The following is a 16,076-nucleotide window of genomic DNA, read 5'->3' on the forward strand; positions in this document are numbered from 1 at the left end:
GTGGACAGTTTCATAATTGGGTTGTAAATTATGGATAGCCTGGACTCACTTGCTGGTAGTTAGGATGCTGACTTGCTTCTATGCAGCTGGTTTGTCATTATGCAAAACTTCTGTATTCATAGAAGCAGATAAAGGAACTTAACTAGATAACTATGATCCTAGCTATGGGGCAAGAGAAGACAGATGATCCAAGGGGTGCATTTCATACAAGTTCTAATGATTTTTTTTTTTATTGATTTTGTTTGTTTTGGTTTTTTTTTAAATAATGAGTAACCTAGTGCACTCGGTACTTGTTACACCTGAGATGCAATATGGAACAAGAGATCGAGGTTGTCTTACAGTCATAAAAGCAGATGTGAGGGAATAAAAATTGAGTAACTTATTTTTCATTTTTCTTGGGCAGTGACTGAAGTATTTGGGTAGAGCATTCTTCAGCATGTTCAAAGGTGTTGGATTTCTTTCAAGCTCTCCCTCGTGTGTTAGCTCAAAAATTTTGCTCATTAGATTATGTTTATATTGAAGGGTGAAGATGTCAACCGGACACTTGAAGGTGGGAGGAAGCCTCTTCACTATGCAGCAGACTGCGGACAGCTTGAGATCCTGGAATTTCTGCTCTTGAAAGGAGCTGACATTAATGTATGTATTAATGTAATTGCAAACAGGTCTTAAAGTCTTCCCACACACACCAAAGGGATTGGTGTAAGTGCCTAAATAGTCACTGAAATATATAAATCAAACTAAACAATTGGATGCATTTAAGAATATTTGAGAGGCGGGATTCTAGAGGTTAGAATCTTACAAATTATGTTCATTAAATGTTTTAATTCTCTTGGGACACGCTGGAAAAAGTTGCTTGTAGCTATAAAAAGTTAAAATTTAATTTGACCGCAATTAGAAAAAATATTCCAGTAATCACATCATAAGGTTTGCAATTCATATTTACATTTATTGGAAGGGGTTTAAGAAGACATCCTCAGCCAGGGCAGGATCAGCTGTTTAAATTTTCTTCTTTTCATTCTTTCTGGTTTAAGTCATTTTGCTGTAGCTTGACCGGCATGGCTTCTTGTTTTGCAAAGACTTGACTGAGCTATATCAGCTCTCCAGAAGTTAAGCTCCTAAATACTTTAACCATACACCCCAAATGTTGTTCCTTAGTGCTTGTCCAAAAGTTAACATGGAAGACATCTTAGCTTTAGTTCATAACAAAAATGCTTAGATTTTTCTCCTGGATGTCTGGAAACATTATCTCTTCCTTGGGAATTTTCCTAGCTAGGGAAGAGTTAAAAATAGCATTTCAGTTGCTCCCTTTCTTATTCTTTTCAGGGTTGTAGTTTAGAGAGAAGACAGCCAAAACAGTGTTTCATACAGAATTGTTTTATAAAGTAATGTTGGCTGTGAACTGGAGAATTAGGAGTAGCGTTTTTAAATTGGGCAAAATTGTCACCTGAAACTGCACAATTTCCATCACTGGACTAAAATTATGGACAATTTATCTAGCTTTGGGATACCTAGAAGTCTTGTGGAAGAAATATCTTGCTACTACCTATTTTTTAAATGAAAACTTTTAAAAAAGTGAGAAAAAATCCCGTAGAATGTATTTCTGGCTAATATTCTTAAATTTTTGCTTCCTCTGCCGTTGATTAAAGATAATTAAAAAGTTGTGTGAAACCCTATAATGCTGTGTGAAATTGTCCTTCAAGTAATTGTGTCTCAACTTACAGGCTCCAGACAAACACAATATCACACCACTCCTATCAGCAGTCTATGAGGGCCACGTTTCCTGTGTGAAATTGCTTCTGTCAAAGGTAAGATAGGAGTGTTTTGAACAAGTCATCCATTAGCAAAGCATATTACTGTGATTTTTTTTTCAGTAAGATTATGATGCTCTAGATCATATGTTCAGAACATCAAATAAATGCTATTTATGTTGCTAAAACAGAGAGGGTACTCTGATCGTGGTGCAAGACAGCTGAAAGACAAAGTTGCAGGACTTCTGTGCTGCAGCAAAAGTAACAGTGGCCATAAGACTATTGTGTGTTCTAGCTAGAGAGCAGAACTGCTTATCAGTAAGGGGGGAAAAAAAATGCATTCCTTCAGTGGATTTGGCTTTGGCAGCTGTTCAAGTGTTTCATGTGATGGAATCTCTGCTGTGAAGTTGCTCAGAGGTGTGGTTTCCCTCAACTTTTGCCAGATGACTGAGAACCCATCTGAGTTGGCAGAGGGAGAGGAAATAAAAGTAGGAAGCCAAGCTTTCCCTGTCCTATAGCTTTGTAAATTTTGTCCTGGGGAGAATAAATTTAATCTGACTCTGTTTGCACTTTGATTTATATTACAAAGGTGATCAGTTTTACAAATCCAGTAGTTAATTCAAGCTATCTTTTGTCTCCATTGATATGCACTTCTACTTGATTACATTTACATCGTTTGTCCAAAGGATTTCTTGCTGTGTAATACTTTCATATGCCACTTCCAGGGTAAAGTTTTCCTTAACTGCTTTAATGCTGCATGAATTTCACTTAACTTCTTTGATCTTGTCTGATATTACTTATGCATTTTTGCAAGCAAATGCAGTGACTTGTGGTTTAGAATTCAAATGGTGTATACTTGCTTAAGTTTATTGTGAGAATTGATCCTTCATTTAGGATCATCAAAAAATGAGGTATCCTTTATCCCATGTTGATTTATTTCTATTTCTGGTTTGGATGTTTTTTCCATCTTAGGTAAGTTATGTAATAAATATAAAATAATATATTATGTATATGTAATACCTATATGTATAATAAATATATGGTAGGTCAAATAATAAATTACTTTTGTATTTCTTCATGCAGAGTTAAATGTTGGTTGTTTCCATTTACATGGGCTAGCTGATGAAATGTTTATAAACTGGAAGTTGGCTTATCAGCTCTGTTTGAGGCAGGGCTTATATGCAGTGGTTGTTCTGTCTTCTAACACAGTTATTTTATGGCCCTTGTTTAAACATTAGTTTAAACATGTCACACCATGTTTGTGCCATAGTCATATGTTCTTTGGTAGCAGATAGCTGGGAATCCAGATTCAGCCCTTACTGAAATATCTAAAAATTCCTGACTGTTCAATGTTCTTCCCAGTTACTAAGCAAACGTTCTCCATTGCTTTTTATGCATCTCCCCTGCTGTGGGGATGTTTGTAAACCTTTTATGTAAGACTCGAGTGAGGGAAGAGAAGGAGGAATATTTCAAGAAATGTTTCAAACATTGAACCATGTTTTTCTTTAATAATCTGGTATTTGGTTTGTAATGTAAAAAGTTGTGGTTTTTTAGTTTCAGAGAAACCAAGGTGTTAAAATAGACAATTAGCAGTTTGAAAGCTTCAAATGGAGGGCGAGAGTTGTTGCATAGGATGCAACAAACTTCATCCATTTGTTCGACTTCCAAAACAGTTCTGCTTTTGTGTTACAAGAAATACCCTGTTAAGCTGGGCACCTTTTTTCTTCTGAGTGTGGCAAAAAGAAGAGCTGTGAGTATGACATCTATTCACTCTTTCCCCTCATTCTTGGTTGCTGTACTGGGGATTTCAGAGGTGCGCACGTCTGTCCCTCGTTCAGAAGTGCTGGCAGATCTGTTGCCCATGAATTCATCCGTGTACTTTTTGTACAAGAAGACATCTGCCTCTGTTATGTCACCTGGCAACTCTTTTTTTAGCAGTTTGCTGCTTGCTGTGTAAGCAAACTTCTCCCAGCTTCGTTGAGCACCCCCAGTTCTGGTTTCGCAGTTTGATGGGGGCTCAGCTCCCATCATGGGTGTTTGTTGCTTTGGGTTTTTTCCAGAACTGCAGCTGGAGCAAAGTAGTTCCTGTGTGGCTCTCAGAGTTTGCATGGTGGCTTAAGTGGGCAAACATTCTTGTTTGTTATTACCCTGCAAAGGGGAGAGAGGGTTTATATTTGTGTATGTGTCTTTTCAGAGTAGAACATAATACAAATATTAGTAACTTTTTAATTTAGGGAAGTAGAGAATACTGTGGAATCGTTGTACTTTTATGAGTTTTTTTATTAAAGTTGCTTCCAGGCAGTGTTGTACTTCTGCAAATTAAAGTCCTCTTGATCTGACCTTTATTGTTTCCTTCTTTTTTTATTGAATGTAGGCAGGAATCTTTCTGTCTAGCTAATGGGCCATTTTCTAAATTTATTGGTACTGAGTTTAATAAATGGTGTCCTCCTTAGGTAGTTATGACCCTCTTATCTACATTCAGTAAAGCTGTTTTAGAAACCCAGGCCTTGCATGTCAATAGCTTTACTGAAGTATTTTTCTGAGGGGGGAGAGCAGTCCTGTGTTAAAATTAAAACCTCTCTTTATACTTAAAAGGTACCTCAGTTAACTGTTATCTTTGGTACCCTAAATGCTGGTGCATTGGCAAACAGCTTTGTGAATTGAAGTTCTTTCTAAATTGTCAGATCAGTTACTGCATAGTTCCATTTTTCTTCAAGATTTTCTGAGCTTAATATCAAGGAACAGCTTTGAAGCTTTCTTGATTTCAACATAGACTAATCTGAGTGCTATCCAAGCAGTAAAAATAATCAACATCTGCAGAAGGAGTTATTTGTACTCCTAGTTGCCTTTCTTTTCCCTGGACAACTAAGACTGTAAATGCTGAATACCTGCTAAATCTCTCGGGGGTATTTTTAGGGGGGAAATAAATGTTCTACAAGCAATGTTCCCATGCCTTGAGCACAAGTGTGTGTTTTCAGTAACCAAATTGTCACTTGTTGGGAACAGGCTAATTTAGCTCATGTTCATATCCCAAAGAACTGCAACATCCTTGGGCCAAGGATATTACACAGTGATAGGAGAGAGAAAATACTACAATTGTCACTGGACTGAACTCAATGCATCTCTTGCACTGAGAGTCTCTAGGGGGCCACAAGGAAGGTGAGTAGCTCCAAGAGGATCAGTTTGGTCAGTGGACCTCAAGACTGGCAGTACTGTGTTAAAAACCACTGTAAACCATCTTTTTTGAGTGACAGGTTGAGTACGTGCAAGTAAAGAGTGTTCAGGTTTCAGAGGGAAATATCCTACACTGTGAAAAGTAGTATTGGTGGCACATGGCAGTGGTATCAGATCCAGTTTATTACAAAAGTTTAAGGAAGTGAGAGTTGTCTCAGGAACAGACATGGTATTACATTTGGAAGTTCAGTGCTTTGTGTGTTTAATCAGTAAAGAAGCTATGGAAATTCTAGGTCCATTATGTTCTTAAACTGTTCAGTCTCCTTAATAGTAACTCACAATCTTCCTTGTAATTGAGAAGGGATTTGTACTTATTCTGTGGAGGGCTTATGCATAAACCGAAGACAACCTTCAGCTGTGCACACTTTTGACAAAATGTGTTTGGACCCAAAGTGTTTTTCCTCTCATTTGATACAGCAAACGCACATATTTTCAATCGAGATTTGCCTATCGTCTTGCAGAGTTGTTATGAAATAAGTCCTGTGATCTCTAATAACTTTTGTCCCCTTATTTAGCTGCACTATTTCCAGCTTAGTCTGTGTTTTCCCTTTCATGAATATGATTACACAGTGCTCAAAGCAAACATGACTTGTTAATCACTGTTTCCCTTCTTTTGTTCTCCTCCTATAAATCTGGCACTGTGCTTGTGCTTACTTGAAGCAGTTTATTCTAATTCTTTGATTTATCCAGTTGGTGCATTATCCTTCATTTTCCTGTTGCCTCCCTGTTCTGTTTTGTTGCCTTTTAGGTGTGCTCATAACTTTCAAAACAAACCTGAGCAGTTTTGGACTTGGAATGATTCTGTGGTGCTTTTCTGATGTATCAATAGAGACTTTTTTTTCAGAATGGAAAAGAAGCACAGTCCTTATTGAGTGCTGCCATTTTATGATATAGAATGGATATAGTATGATTTTTTAGTAAATCAGCTCTTCCAGGTATTATCTGTCTAATTTAGCACGTGAGAGCTTCTTGCACCATAGAATTTGTAGAAGTGTGTAACATTGAATTTTTGCTTCTGTAAGAGTAGTAGTTGCTGGAAGCAAAAAATCCATCTGTTTCTAAGATTAACACTGATAATTTGTTGGACTTACAACTTGCTGTGTAGCGAAAATACGTGGCTTTTTTCCTTATTTTTAAATGACGAAGCTGGAAACTCAGATTAGCTGCATGCTGAAAAGTTCTGTATGTAAATCTTGTCTGGTTGGTTTCTGAATGAAAACAAGGCACTGCACTAAAAAGCTGTATGTAATCAATATAATTATGCAAGGTATGTGAATTTTGACGCACTTTGTACTGGATGCAGCCTGGCTTTATGAATTGACAGTCCTTCTCATTGTCTTTCCAGGGTGCTGACAAGACTGTGAAAGGCCCAGACGGACTAACTGCCTTTGAAGCCACTGACAACCAGGCAATCAAGACTCTTCTTCAGTGACGGATGGACTGATACCTTAAATGTCTCTCCTGTGGCCTCACACTGCTGCCTGTCTGTCACTCTTCGCATCTTCCAGCTTCTTCAGCTAAATACTTTGGGGGGAGGGAAATTCTTTGAGTCAGACTAGTTAGGGGCTTGTATCGGAGATAATCTGGTTGGAGAGGGTTGAAAATTATTATGAACAGTGTCCCTCTAGGACTTCTTTCCAGTGCACAATCTCTTCCCATTTCTAGTGAAAATGGAAGGAGGAAGACAGACCATGCTGAATTTTTGGCTTGTAAGCCTCCTAGATTAGTACTAAGATTTTTTAGATAGATGGAAGTACTTCCTTTAGATGGAAGTACTGTGCTATGTACCTGAAATTAATTGTGAAGGAGACAGTAGTCCCATGCTCATAGTGTCTGCCATAATCTGAAGTGTAGTAATGTAGGTGGCTGGGTTGCTCTTCTCTCTCCTCTCTCTGTGGGTAGCTTTATTCTTCTTCTGCCTGAAGCTTCTGTTGCAGTTTTGAGGACTTTTGATACTAGTTATTGGAGCTGTTCTTTATATTGACTAATTGGATGTCACACTAATGTTTTCTGATTCTTGAGCAAACCGAGAAAGACTGGTTGAGGCATGGTGGTGTTACACTCCATAATATCTGCCAAGGTACTTCTGGGTGCTTGAATTTGAAGTCTTTCTATCCCATATTTGTTCTGGTCCAGGACAGGCATTTTAAGTAATTGGTTTTGAGACAGAGGTCAAAATTTCACTGTAGTTTTTTTCCAAAAGGAATGTAAGATGAAATTTCTTGACTCACCACATCAGCATAAAATTCCTAGACACGGGTGGAAGCTCCAGGCTGTTTAGTACACAAGGATAATCAAGGCAAATGTGGAAAATGAACAGTAGTTATTTAGATATTCATATCAGGTGAACATCGTTGCTAAACTTTCCTGGTAAACATGGAACCTTTTTAAGTTCAGATGTAGAAGCAGGAAGATGTACAAGCAGAAGTCTTAACTTGCTCGAACTACTACAGAATTTTTTAATTGTGCATATCTTCAAATCAGTGTTTCATTGTCAAATGGATGAACCTCTTAAATTCCATTAAGGCATGGGGCTTGTTCTGGAAGTTGCCAGTGTGACCATATCACATTAACCATTGACTTTTAGATAAGATTTACAATCCCAGTAAGTATGACAGTCTTGATCATTCATGGGACGGTGTTTAATGATGTTCTAGGCACTCCCATCACATCTTGTGGTCCTCAGGAATGTCTGAGCTTCTGACTTTCATCCTGAAAATTTTCATTAGACTCTTGGTTCACCTAAAACTGAGTAACAGGTTCTATACCACAAACTATACATCTTCCTCTCTTTTGGAGTACTGATTTCAAACTTTCTGGTGACAAAGGCAATACAGCAAAACAAATGTATATAACGTCTCATGCTGAATTCTTAAACAAAAGTAGCTGATTATTTTGATATCACTGTTGAAACTGAGAGGATATATAGAAGTAGACTGGTGACTACCACTTGTATTTAATGGAGATTTAGTTTTACTTGAATAATGTTGCATATTAGGATTGAATGTCTCGGCTATGAAAAGCATTGCATTTAGACTGTAAAATGAGAGCAGGAACCAATTTACATCTTCACCTACCATAAGAAAAGCAATGGAGAAAACAATCAACTCTGGCCATAAACTGTACAGAGCAATTACTCTTTTTCCTGGAGATGGGTGGCAAGGAATAGCAGAAGGGTTGGAAATCAGTGATAAATCAATTGGTGAACTGCTGATAAAAGAACAAGAATATTTGGTGAAGAGTGCTTTTAATAACTATTTATAAGAGGACTCTTTAATCTTATCTCTGATCAGTGCTGGATTGTCATGTCATTGTAATAGTGTGAACACAGACTATAGGTTTAACTCTTTATTCAGCTATGAAAGTAACAATCTTTGGCATCAGTTTGCCTCCATATTATGCTGTTAAATACTTAGCTATTCAGATACTAGTCTAGAAAACTGCAAAAGCTGTTTTTACGTGGAGAACTTGATTATTCAAGTTTTTTGTGTTGACTAGTGTCAAGTTGTCTGGCCAATAGCGGTTTTGTATTTTTGTTGGGTTTTTTTTTCTTCTGTATTCTTTCCTGCCCTTCCCTTTAACTCTCATTTAAGTGAGCAAAGAAACATCATCTTTGTACTAACTCTTCTGGAGATTCACTGAGGCAATTTTGCCTCCCTTTTTCTACAATTATGGGGACACCTTATTTTTTCTTACTTCACCCTGTTGGGGGAAAAAAGAAGCAAACAGACTTCAGTGAGTCAAGTGTTAATTTGGCTGTAATATATACCCAAGCTGCCTTTTGAGATAGTTAAAAAAGATGGCATTTAATGTTTGGCTTATAAAGAAGAAATACTTTTCTGCTTTTTGCACTACATAACAGATGTTTAATCATTTTGCCCAGGATTTAAAAGAAGAAGAAAAAAAAAAAAAGGTAAAAATAAAAGCTTATGCATTTGTAATTGCCTAGAGACTGGGCTTGTTCATTTGTTTCTTTCTTGTTAGCTATTTTGTGCAAAAAATAATGGGTGGCTTCCTCTATCTTTGAGTAGGTCCTAACTAGATAAAAATACCAAACTGTAAATTATTTTTCATTCTATAAACAGAATTTGAATACTTTGTCAGACTGGAATTGCATATACTTGGAAATCCACTCTGTTCTTAAACCTTTTCCTTTGAAATTTGTGCTGAATAAGTTATAAACTTAAGTATGTTTTGGATTTTGTACCCTCTGCTCCCTTTTTCTTACAGGGAGCAAATGAGAAAAGGAGTACAATAGCTAAATGGAACTGAACATAACATTGATTATTTGTAGAAGAGGCTGGCAAGAATAGAGTGTCCTAGGTCAAGCAATTGCAGTGTTGCATGCAAAATTTCAAAATGAACTTGTCTTAATTATATTTTGTAAATGGATAAACAATCATCTTTCTACGCAGTGACAGAAGAAAAATTAGTGCTCTGTGCATTTTGATATTTGACTTTCTCTTTTCACCGTTGTTAACTGTTTTGACACAGTTGGGTTCATCATTATCATGGTTCATAGACATCAGAATGCTAAATGATACTGTATTTTTAAGTTTGTGTTGCAAGAATGAATGGAATAAACTTGAATTGTGCTATATGAGAATTTGGAGTTTCATTTCCCTTTCTTGCTGCCATGTTTTATTAACCTCAGGCTACAACTTTTTATTTGCCTGGAAAGCATCTGAGTTCCAGCTCACATGTACAGTGATTAAAGTGTTTAGCTGCTTATAAGACTGAAATGTGGAATGGAAGCTGCTTTGAAAACTAAATATATAACGTTCTTTGTGGTTGTTTTAGGGGGTTTTAAAATACATCCATTTAAAGGGGGTTTTGATTATTTTTGTGGTCTTGTAGTCTACTCTTCCTGCTTTAATGGTAATTCATGAAGATCTTCTATTCATGTTATATTCTAAGAGACAATCTGTAGAGAGAGGAATGTTTCTCCTATTACCTCTGAAGACTGAAGCAATTTGCTTTTTCCTTTACTTCATCAAAGAAACTGAAAACAGTTATTAACAAAAATTGCAGCTGAAGTATAAATAAAATTATATAGAAATGTTTATTCATTATTCTTGTGACATCTTTACAGTGACTTTGTCAGAACTTCCTTTTATAGCTTTGCTTGTCAGTAGAGATTTGAATCTAATTGCCTGAAGCGTTTGATATGATTTATTTTAAAATAGACCCTTGAAAAGTACAGGAAGATGTGTCAAAGTAGAAGAACTATAAATATCAAAAAAAAAAAGATTCAAAATAAATTAAATTTTCCTGGTTTTCTCTGCTAAACTTTGAAAAGTTTACAGAACTTCTCTTGCTGTATGCACAACCTTTCAGTCTTTCAGGCACAACTGGAGAGAGTAGGTGTGTGTTCATTCTAAATGCCAAAGCAGTTCCAATGGTGTAATGGCCAGTGGCAACTGATGTATGTGGGCTTCAGTTCCTGTGTTCATATTACTGATTCTTGGTTTTGTATTTTTGGTGTGATTTGGGGGTTTTTTTAAATGGGCAGTTTTTTTATGGGAGGAGGTATTCTCAGTTCAAAATACAGATTTCTTTCACTCACATTCCTCAGTGACTGGCAAACCAAATTCATCTATGCAGGTAAGGAGTCTCTAATATTTATGTATCTTTTGAAAGAGAGTGGTTTGCCAGGTCCATTCCAAAAGGACGTTGGCCCAAATAAAGAATTTTTTCAATTGCACCTCTTGATTATTTCTCTCAGTTTGGAGGAAACTATACTCTCAGAGCTCTCCTCAAAATATTTTTGTTTTACTCATGATATCTGGGAACAGTTTACAACTCTAAGCTATGCCAAACTTCTTAGATGAGTGTTTGAAAAGCACTTGTTTTCACGCAGTGCCTTCAGAGTCTTCAAACCCATGCAATTTTTGTCTGCTTGGGAAGTGAATGAACATTTTTTCTCAGGATCAGGGCTCTTCTCTCCCCACCTTAGCCATCAAAACAGTGTTTTTGAATTTTAAACTTGGACGTGTTGCATTTAAATACCATTGCTTGCTATTGTGATCTAATGTTGTTTCAGAGAGCACATCTTTTAAATTAAATTAATTAATTAAATTAATAATAAAATTATTTAAATTATTTTAAATATAAATCCCTGGAGTCTCTTGAGTCTTCACTCTTGAAGTGGTGTTTGGAGAGCACCTGGGTGCACCTCTCTATTCTCCCACATCCTGAATGTCTCTGGGTTGGGTGCACTGCAGGCTGCCACAGAACACAGGATTCTTCTGTGCTTTTCAGTCAGTTTTGTTTACTGCATCATTTTGGAACATTTCAAAATGAAGAATAGAGGCTTTCATGCACTGAGGTTCATCTCGTGGCCATTCAAGTTAAGAGGCAGGACAGTGTGCCAAAACCACAACAGACTGCATGTCTCAGTCCATTTATCAAAATACATTCAAGGAAAATTGTCTCAAGCTGAACATAGATTTGAAGGGTCCAAAACTCAGTCTCAAAAATAGTTTCTTGGCAAATGAACTAAATTTTGGTGCTTATATTAAGTAATTTACCTCTGAAACCTTTCTATGTGTTTCTTATTATTTTTCCTCTACATTAAAGTAATTCCTCATTTAGAAGAACATTCAGTTGGTTGTCTCCAAATAAGATCTAGTTTGGATTCATGTTTTAACTCTGTGTTGTCTGAAAAGTATTTGGAGGTGGGAAGTCTTGAAGAGTATGTAACTCTTCACAGAAGTTAAATTACACTTCCTCTCGCCTTTTGAAATACACTTTTAATTAAGATTTGTAGCCTTTTATTTGAATAGCAGCATCTTGTGACCATGTCCAGCCACCTTTTTTTTTCTTTTATTATTCTTTTTATTTATTCTTGTATTTTTTACAATGGAAAGCAAACAGATCTGTTTGATTGCCACACAATATCTTGGTTGGTTGGTTGGTTATTGGCAACGTTTCAGTGCAGCCACCAAACCAGATCTATGGCAAATAAATTTTGATTTTACATTCCAGAAGTCTTTCCCAAAGTTTATTCTTGTTACTTATAAATATTTTGGTGGGCTTTGTCCTGCAACACTACTTTTGAAGGGTTTTTTTCATCTTTCTTTTGCATAAAGCAATAACTTTACCTTTTACAATAGAAATTTATCTTCTTTGATATTTTGGCAAAAAGAAAAAAAAGTTTAGCATGTATTTGTGTGTGTCTGTTCTATAAGAACATTGTGCTGAAGGATACCTCACATCTACACTTTTGGCAAATTACTGTGGAATGCCAGTGGAGCACCTCATACCAATATCTACATGTAGGTAATTCTGGAACAGTTTTTGAGATACTGGTGAGATGCCACTAGAACTGGGATCAGTACAACAGCAGCAGACTTTTATTTTTTCTTTGTTGTGACTATGCATAAACTTCTCTGCACGTCACTTATCAACTTCTTCTCTTTTGTCCACTAGAGATGCAAGCTGATGGAGGATTATCTCTCAGGTCTTGATGCACCTTAAGGAGTTTATTAGTACAACTTGCAGTCAATGTCAGTAATGTTCTCAGAAGCACAGAAGAGCACATTTAGAGAGAGAGATGAGACAGATAGAGGAAGCACACACAACTTTCTAGTGTCAGAGACTTCAAACATAAGAACAAGACCTAAAATTATAAATTAAGGAAATTGCTGAAGATAGCTATACATTCAAATATTTGCAAAGCCATATTAAACAGTAACTTGAAAGAAAATAGATCCAGCCTACAGCAATGAGGCTGCATAACCTGTACATCTAATCAGGAGGTGCTTCTGAGGCTGTCTACTCGCTATAAAGAGCTGAATATATATTGGCCATTCTTTCTTTAGGCTTTAAGAAAAAAATAAATAACTGGCAGTTACTTAACAGATAGTTAGTTGCTTTGGGGAAAAAAGAATTCCCTTGTTCCTAATTTACAGAGCTCAGAGGCTGAGATTGTACATCTCTCTCAACCTCACATCTACCAGTAACACAATTTCAGAGAGTGAAGTGTGCTATAAATTACCACCCAAACATCCCTGAATGGTTTCAAAACATCACGTTCTGTCAACAGCAATTGTTCTCCATGTGCCAGAGCTGGCCTGTGACACCTTTTACCTGCCCCTCCTGAATGCACAGCTTCCAAAAGCTGTGCTTTACCCCTGCCACAGTTTTCCCTTTTTATCAGGTACCTTGAGAGTAGGTGGAGAGCTTTTAGTAGATGTTTTTAGAAAAGAATTCCATATTAGGCTATCTGTCATGTATAACAGGAAAGAACGAAAACCACAGGAGGAAGGACTAGGAGAAATTAAGTAAATTAAAGGTTTTCTCCATCTTACCTCCTTTCTCCTACAGGCATATTCTTTAAATCTTATAGTAGTTTGTACCTTTTTTAAAGGATCAGATGCTTTATTTCCTTACTGCTTTTTTTTTTTTCCACATTTTGGGGCTCGGTAATTGCATGTTTGGAATATCATAATTTACTTTCTCCTTGTTTGTTTCTTTGGGGGGGTTTGGTTTTGTTTTGGGATTTCTTTTCCTGAAAGCTTCTAGCAGATAAAGTGGTTGCAAAATACTGTAATGTCAGTGGTGCCATGGAGATCCTTGGTGCTACCCTGAAGTAAGGTGGATGTGACAGAAGTGGTTTAACTTACCTGTTGTTAGAGTTCTTGAGGCCCTTTTGACTGCCTCTCTCCTAATTTCTAGTGAAAGGTGTCCCTGCCCATGGCAGGGGGTTGGAAGATCTCGAAGGTCCCTTCCAACCCATGTTGTTCTATGGCAATGCAAGAGGTTGCTAAGAATAATGTAAATTACTGTATTTTGTTTCAACCTTTGCAGCAAGATAATTTTCTGAAACCTGCAAGGTACTGAATTTCTCATACTGAGCTGCTGATGGTTCCTACATCATACTGCTGGCAGAAATAGAAGACATCCCATGTTGCTATCCTGCAGGTCTTCATGCTGTAGTTGGCCTTGTGATTCCTAATGTCCATGTTAGTTGTGATAACAGCATAATTCAGAATACATCTGGGCAAGTGCACACCTCAAAGATTAGGCGTTTTTGGTAGAAGGATGACTCGGAAACAGACATTTTTGATTAAAGATCAGGATTTAAAAGACCATCTGCAGTGCAGAAGAATAAAAAGACAAACATAGGAGCCCAAGAGGAGCTGGAATTGGACTTTGCAGGATTTTAAAATACTGCACCAATGAACAAGTCAGGCAAGTGAAGGATAAAAAATAAGATCCCATAGTGACTGAGTAGTTTTTCACAGAGCAGTTTCTATTTCAGGCTGATCTCTTCACAGTTTCTATTGGAGACTAAATGCTTCTCAGTAACAATTATAAGCCAAGTTTATAAAAATCTGAGCTGTGGACTAGGGGGTTGGAGGGCAGTACACGTTGAGGTAAGGCAAAGAAACGTGTGTTGCATTCAGGTTTTGTGTTCTATAAACTCCATTTCCCTGAGCACCTGGTAATTTAATGAAAAAGATATTTTTTGTGCATCTGTGGGATACAATCTAATTAATTAAAATTGTTGGGTTTTGTTACAAATGTTTGGAGTTTAAGTGTTTGGTAATACTCGTGTGTGTTCATGCTGAACATGTGTTTTATTGCCTTCCTGCTTCAAAATGATAGATGAAACATGTTCTCTGTGAATTGGGTTTTATTACTTTTAGCATTTTAATTTTTTTTTAGGAAGATCTTAGGTGTCCCTAGCTCTTCAACCATTTGGACTGGAAAATGCTGTTTTTATTGCACTGGAGTTTTGCTGTGAAGCAGAGGCCCGTGTCAGTGCAGAGCTGCCTGCTGCACACACAAGCCCTTTTCACTCTGGAGAGCTGTGACACGTTGTGGACCTCCAAATGCACTGGTGACTGGGAAAACCCATCAATAATTTTATGGCCATGTAGGCAGAAAGCTGTTACCCTTTAAAGAAAAGTTTTTAACCAGATTGTTGTTCTTACTGTCTAGTGATAGCATACCAAAGTGAGGAAACACTGATTTGAAAGAGCTTCCATGAGTTCGACCTGTCTGGTGAAAACTTCCTGCAGGTAAAAAATGTATCCTGCTGGAATGTCTCCCAAATAAACGTTCAGACCTTTGCCAGGTAGTAGGTACATGTGCTAGGATGTACCTATGGATGGGTCACATCTCAGTGATTTTCTGAGGATTTGGAATGTTTGTTCACAGGTTGTGTGTCCCACTGTTAAAAAGCCTTTGGCCAAAACCCCCAGTGTAAAGCTCTGTCACTCTAGCCAGCAGTCCCATTAAGAAATCACTGTGGATGCACACTGAGAGTTCCTTTCTAAATTTTATTTAATGTAATTGTAGCAGTGATAAAGGCAAATACCTAGTCAGGGATTCAACTTCATAAAGTATTTGACTAAGAGGAAATACAGAACTTGTCTTGCACAGGCTTTGAAATTATACTGTATCTATTTATTGACAGGTTAATAGTACAAAATGACATTTTTTAGTATTTTATCAGCAGTTGGGATTATTTTTCAAGGTTTGTCATAATGAGGAATTCAGTCAGGTTTTTCCCTTGTATTCAAAAATTCATCTACCTGTAATGTTAGATGAGTTCATTATTCTGTGTCTTCCAGCTCTTTCAAAGCTGGGAGTTATGTTGTGTATGTTCTTTGATTAAAATAATCCCTTGTTGCCTGAGGAAAACTTCTGTATGTGTAAACAGGCAGAGTAACATCTAGCACCAAAGTAGATTTTTTTTTTCCTTTTAATTACTGTTCTTTCATTTTAGGAAGAAAGAAGGGAGGGTAATTCATCTTACTCATGGACCATCAATCACCAGGTAGTAAGAGGCAGGAATTTCCCTGATTCCTGGAATTTGATAAAATTTTGTGGTTAAAAATTGATACTTTATGTCTTTGGCAGGGTCAGTATAAGAATAAGAACTGATGAAGTTTTTGTAACAGCTGAATGCTACGTAGGCAGATCACATCAGACATCATTGTTATCACAATTGGTACCTACCGTATGAGAATTTCCTCTTGAGAATCAAAGAATTTAGGGCTATTTAATCCAAACACTTTCTTTGTAATGAGGAATTAAATGGTTGTTCTTGGGTTTGAGAGGCAGCTGGTAAGAAATACGAAA

General features: G+C 36.9%; 1 protein-coding gene across 1 annotated transcript in view; it reads left to right on the forward strand.

The window, feature by feature from the left end:
• MTPN (myotrophin) overlaps positions 1–9,588 on the forward strand; it is a 30,951-nt gene extending 21,363 nt beyond the window's left edge. Inside the window, exons 2-4 of the mRNA XM_005527916.2 lie at positions 523–636; positions 1,722–1,805; positions 6,328–9,588. Coding sequence (XP_005527973.1) covers positions 523–636; positions 1,722–1,805; positions 6,328–6,414 — 285 coding nt within the window. The 3' untranslated portion in view covers positions 6,415–9,588. The remainder of the gene's footprint in view (positions 1–522; positions 637–1,721; positions 1,806–6,327) is intronic.
• Positions 9,589–16,076: the final 6,488 nt, after the last annotated feature.

This window comes from Pseudopodoces humilis, chromosome 5, assembly GCF_049639895.1.
Source record: "Pseudopodoces humilis isolate 2021_Gansu_Grassland_sample_001 chromosome 5, ASM4963989v1, whole genome shotgun sequence".
Taxonomy (NCBI): Eukaryota; Metazoa; Chordata; class Aves; order Passeriformes; family Paridae; genus Pseudopodoces; species Pseudopodoces humilis.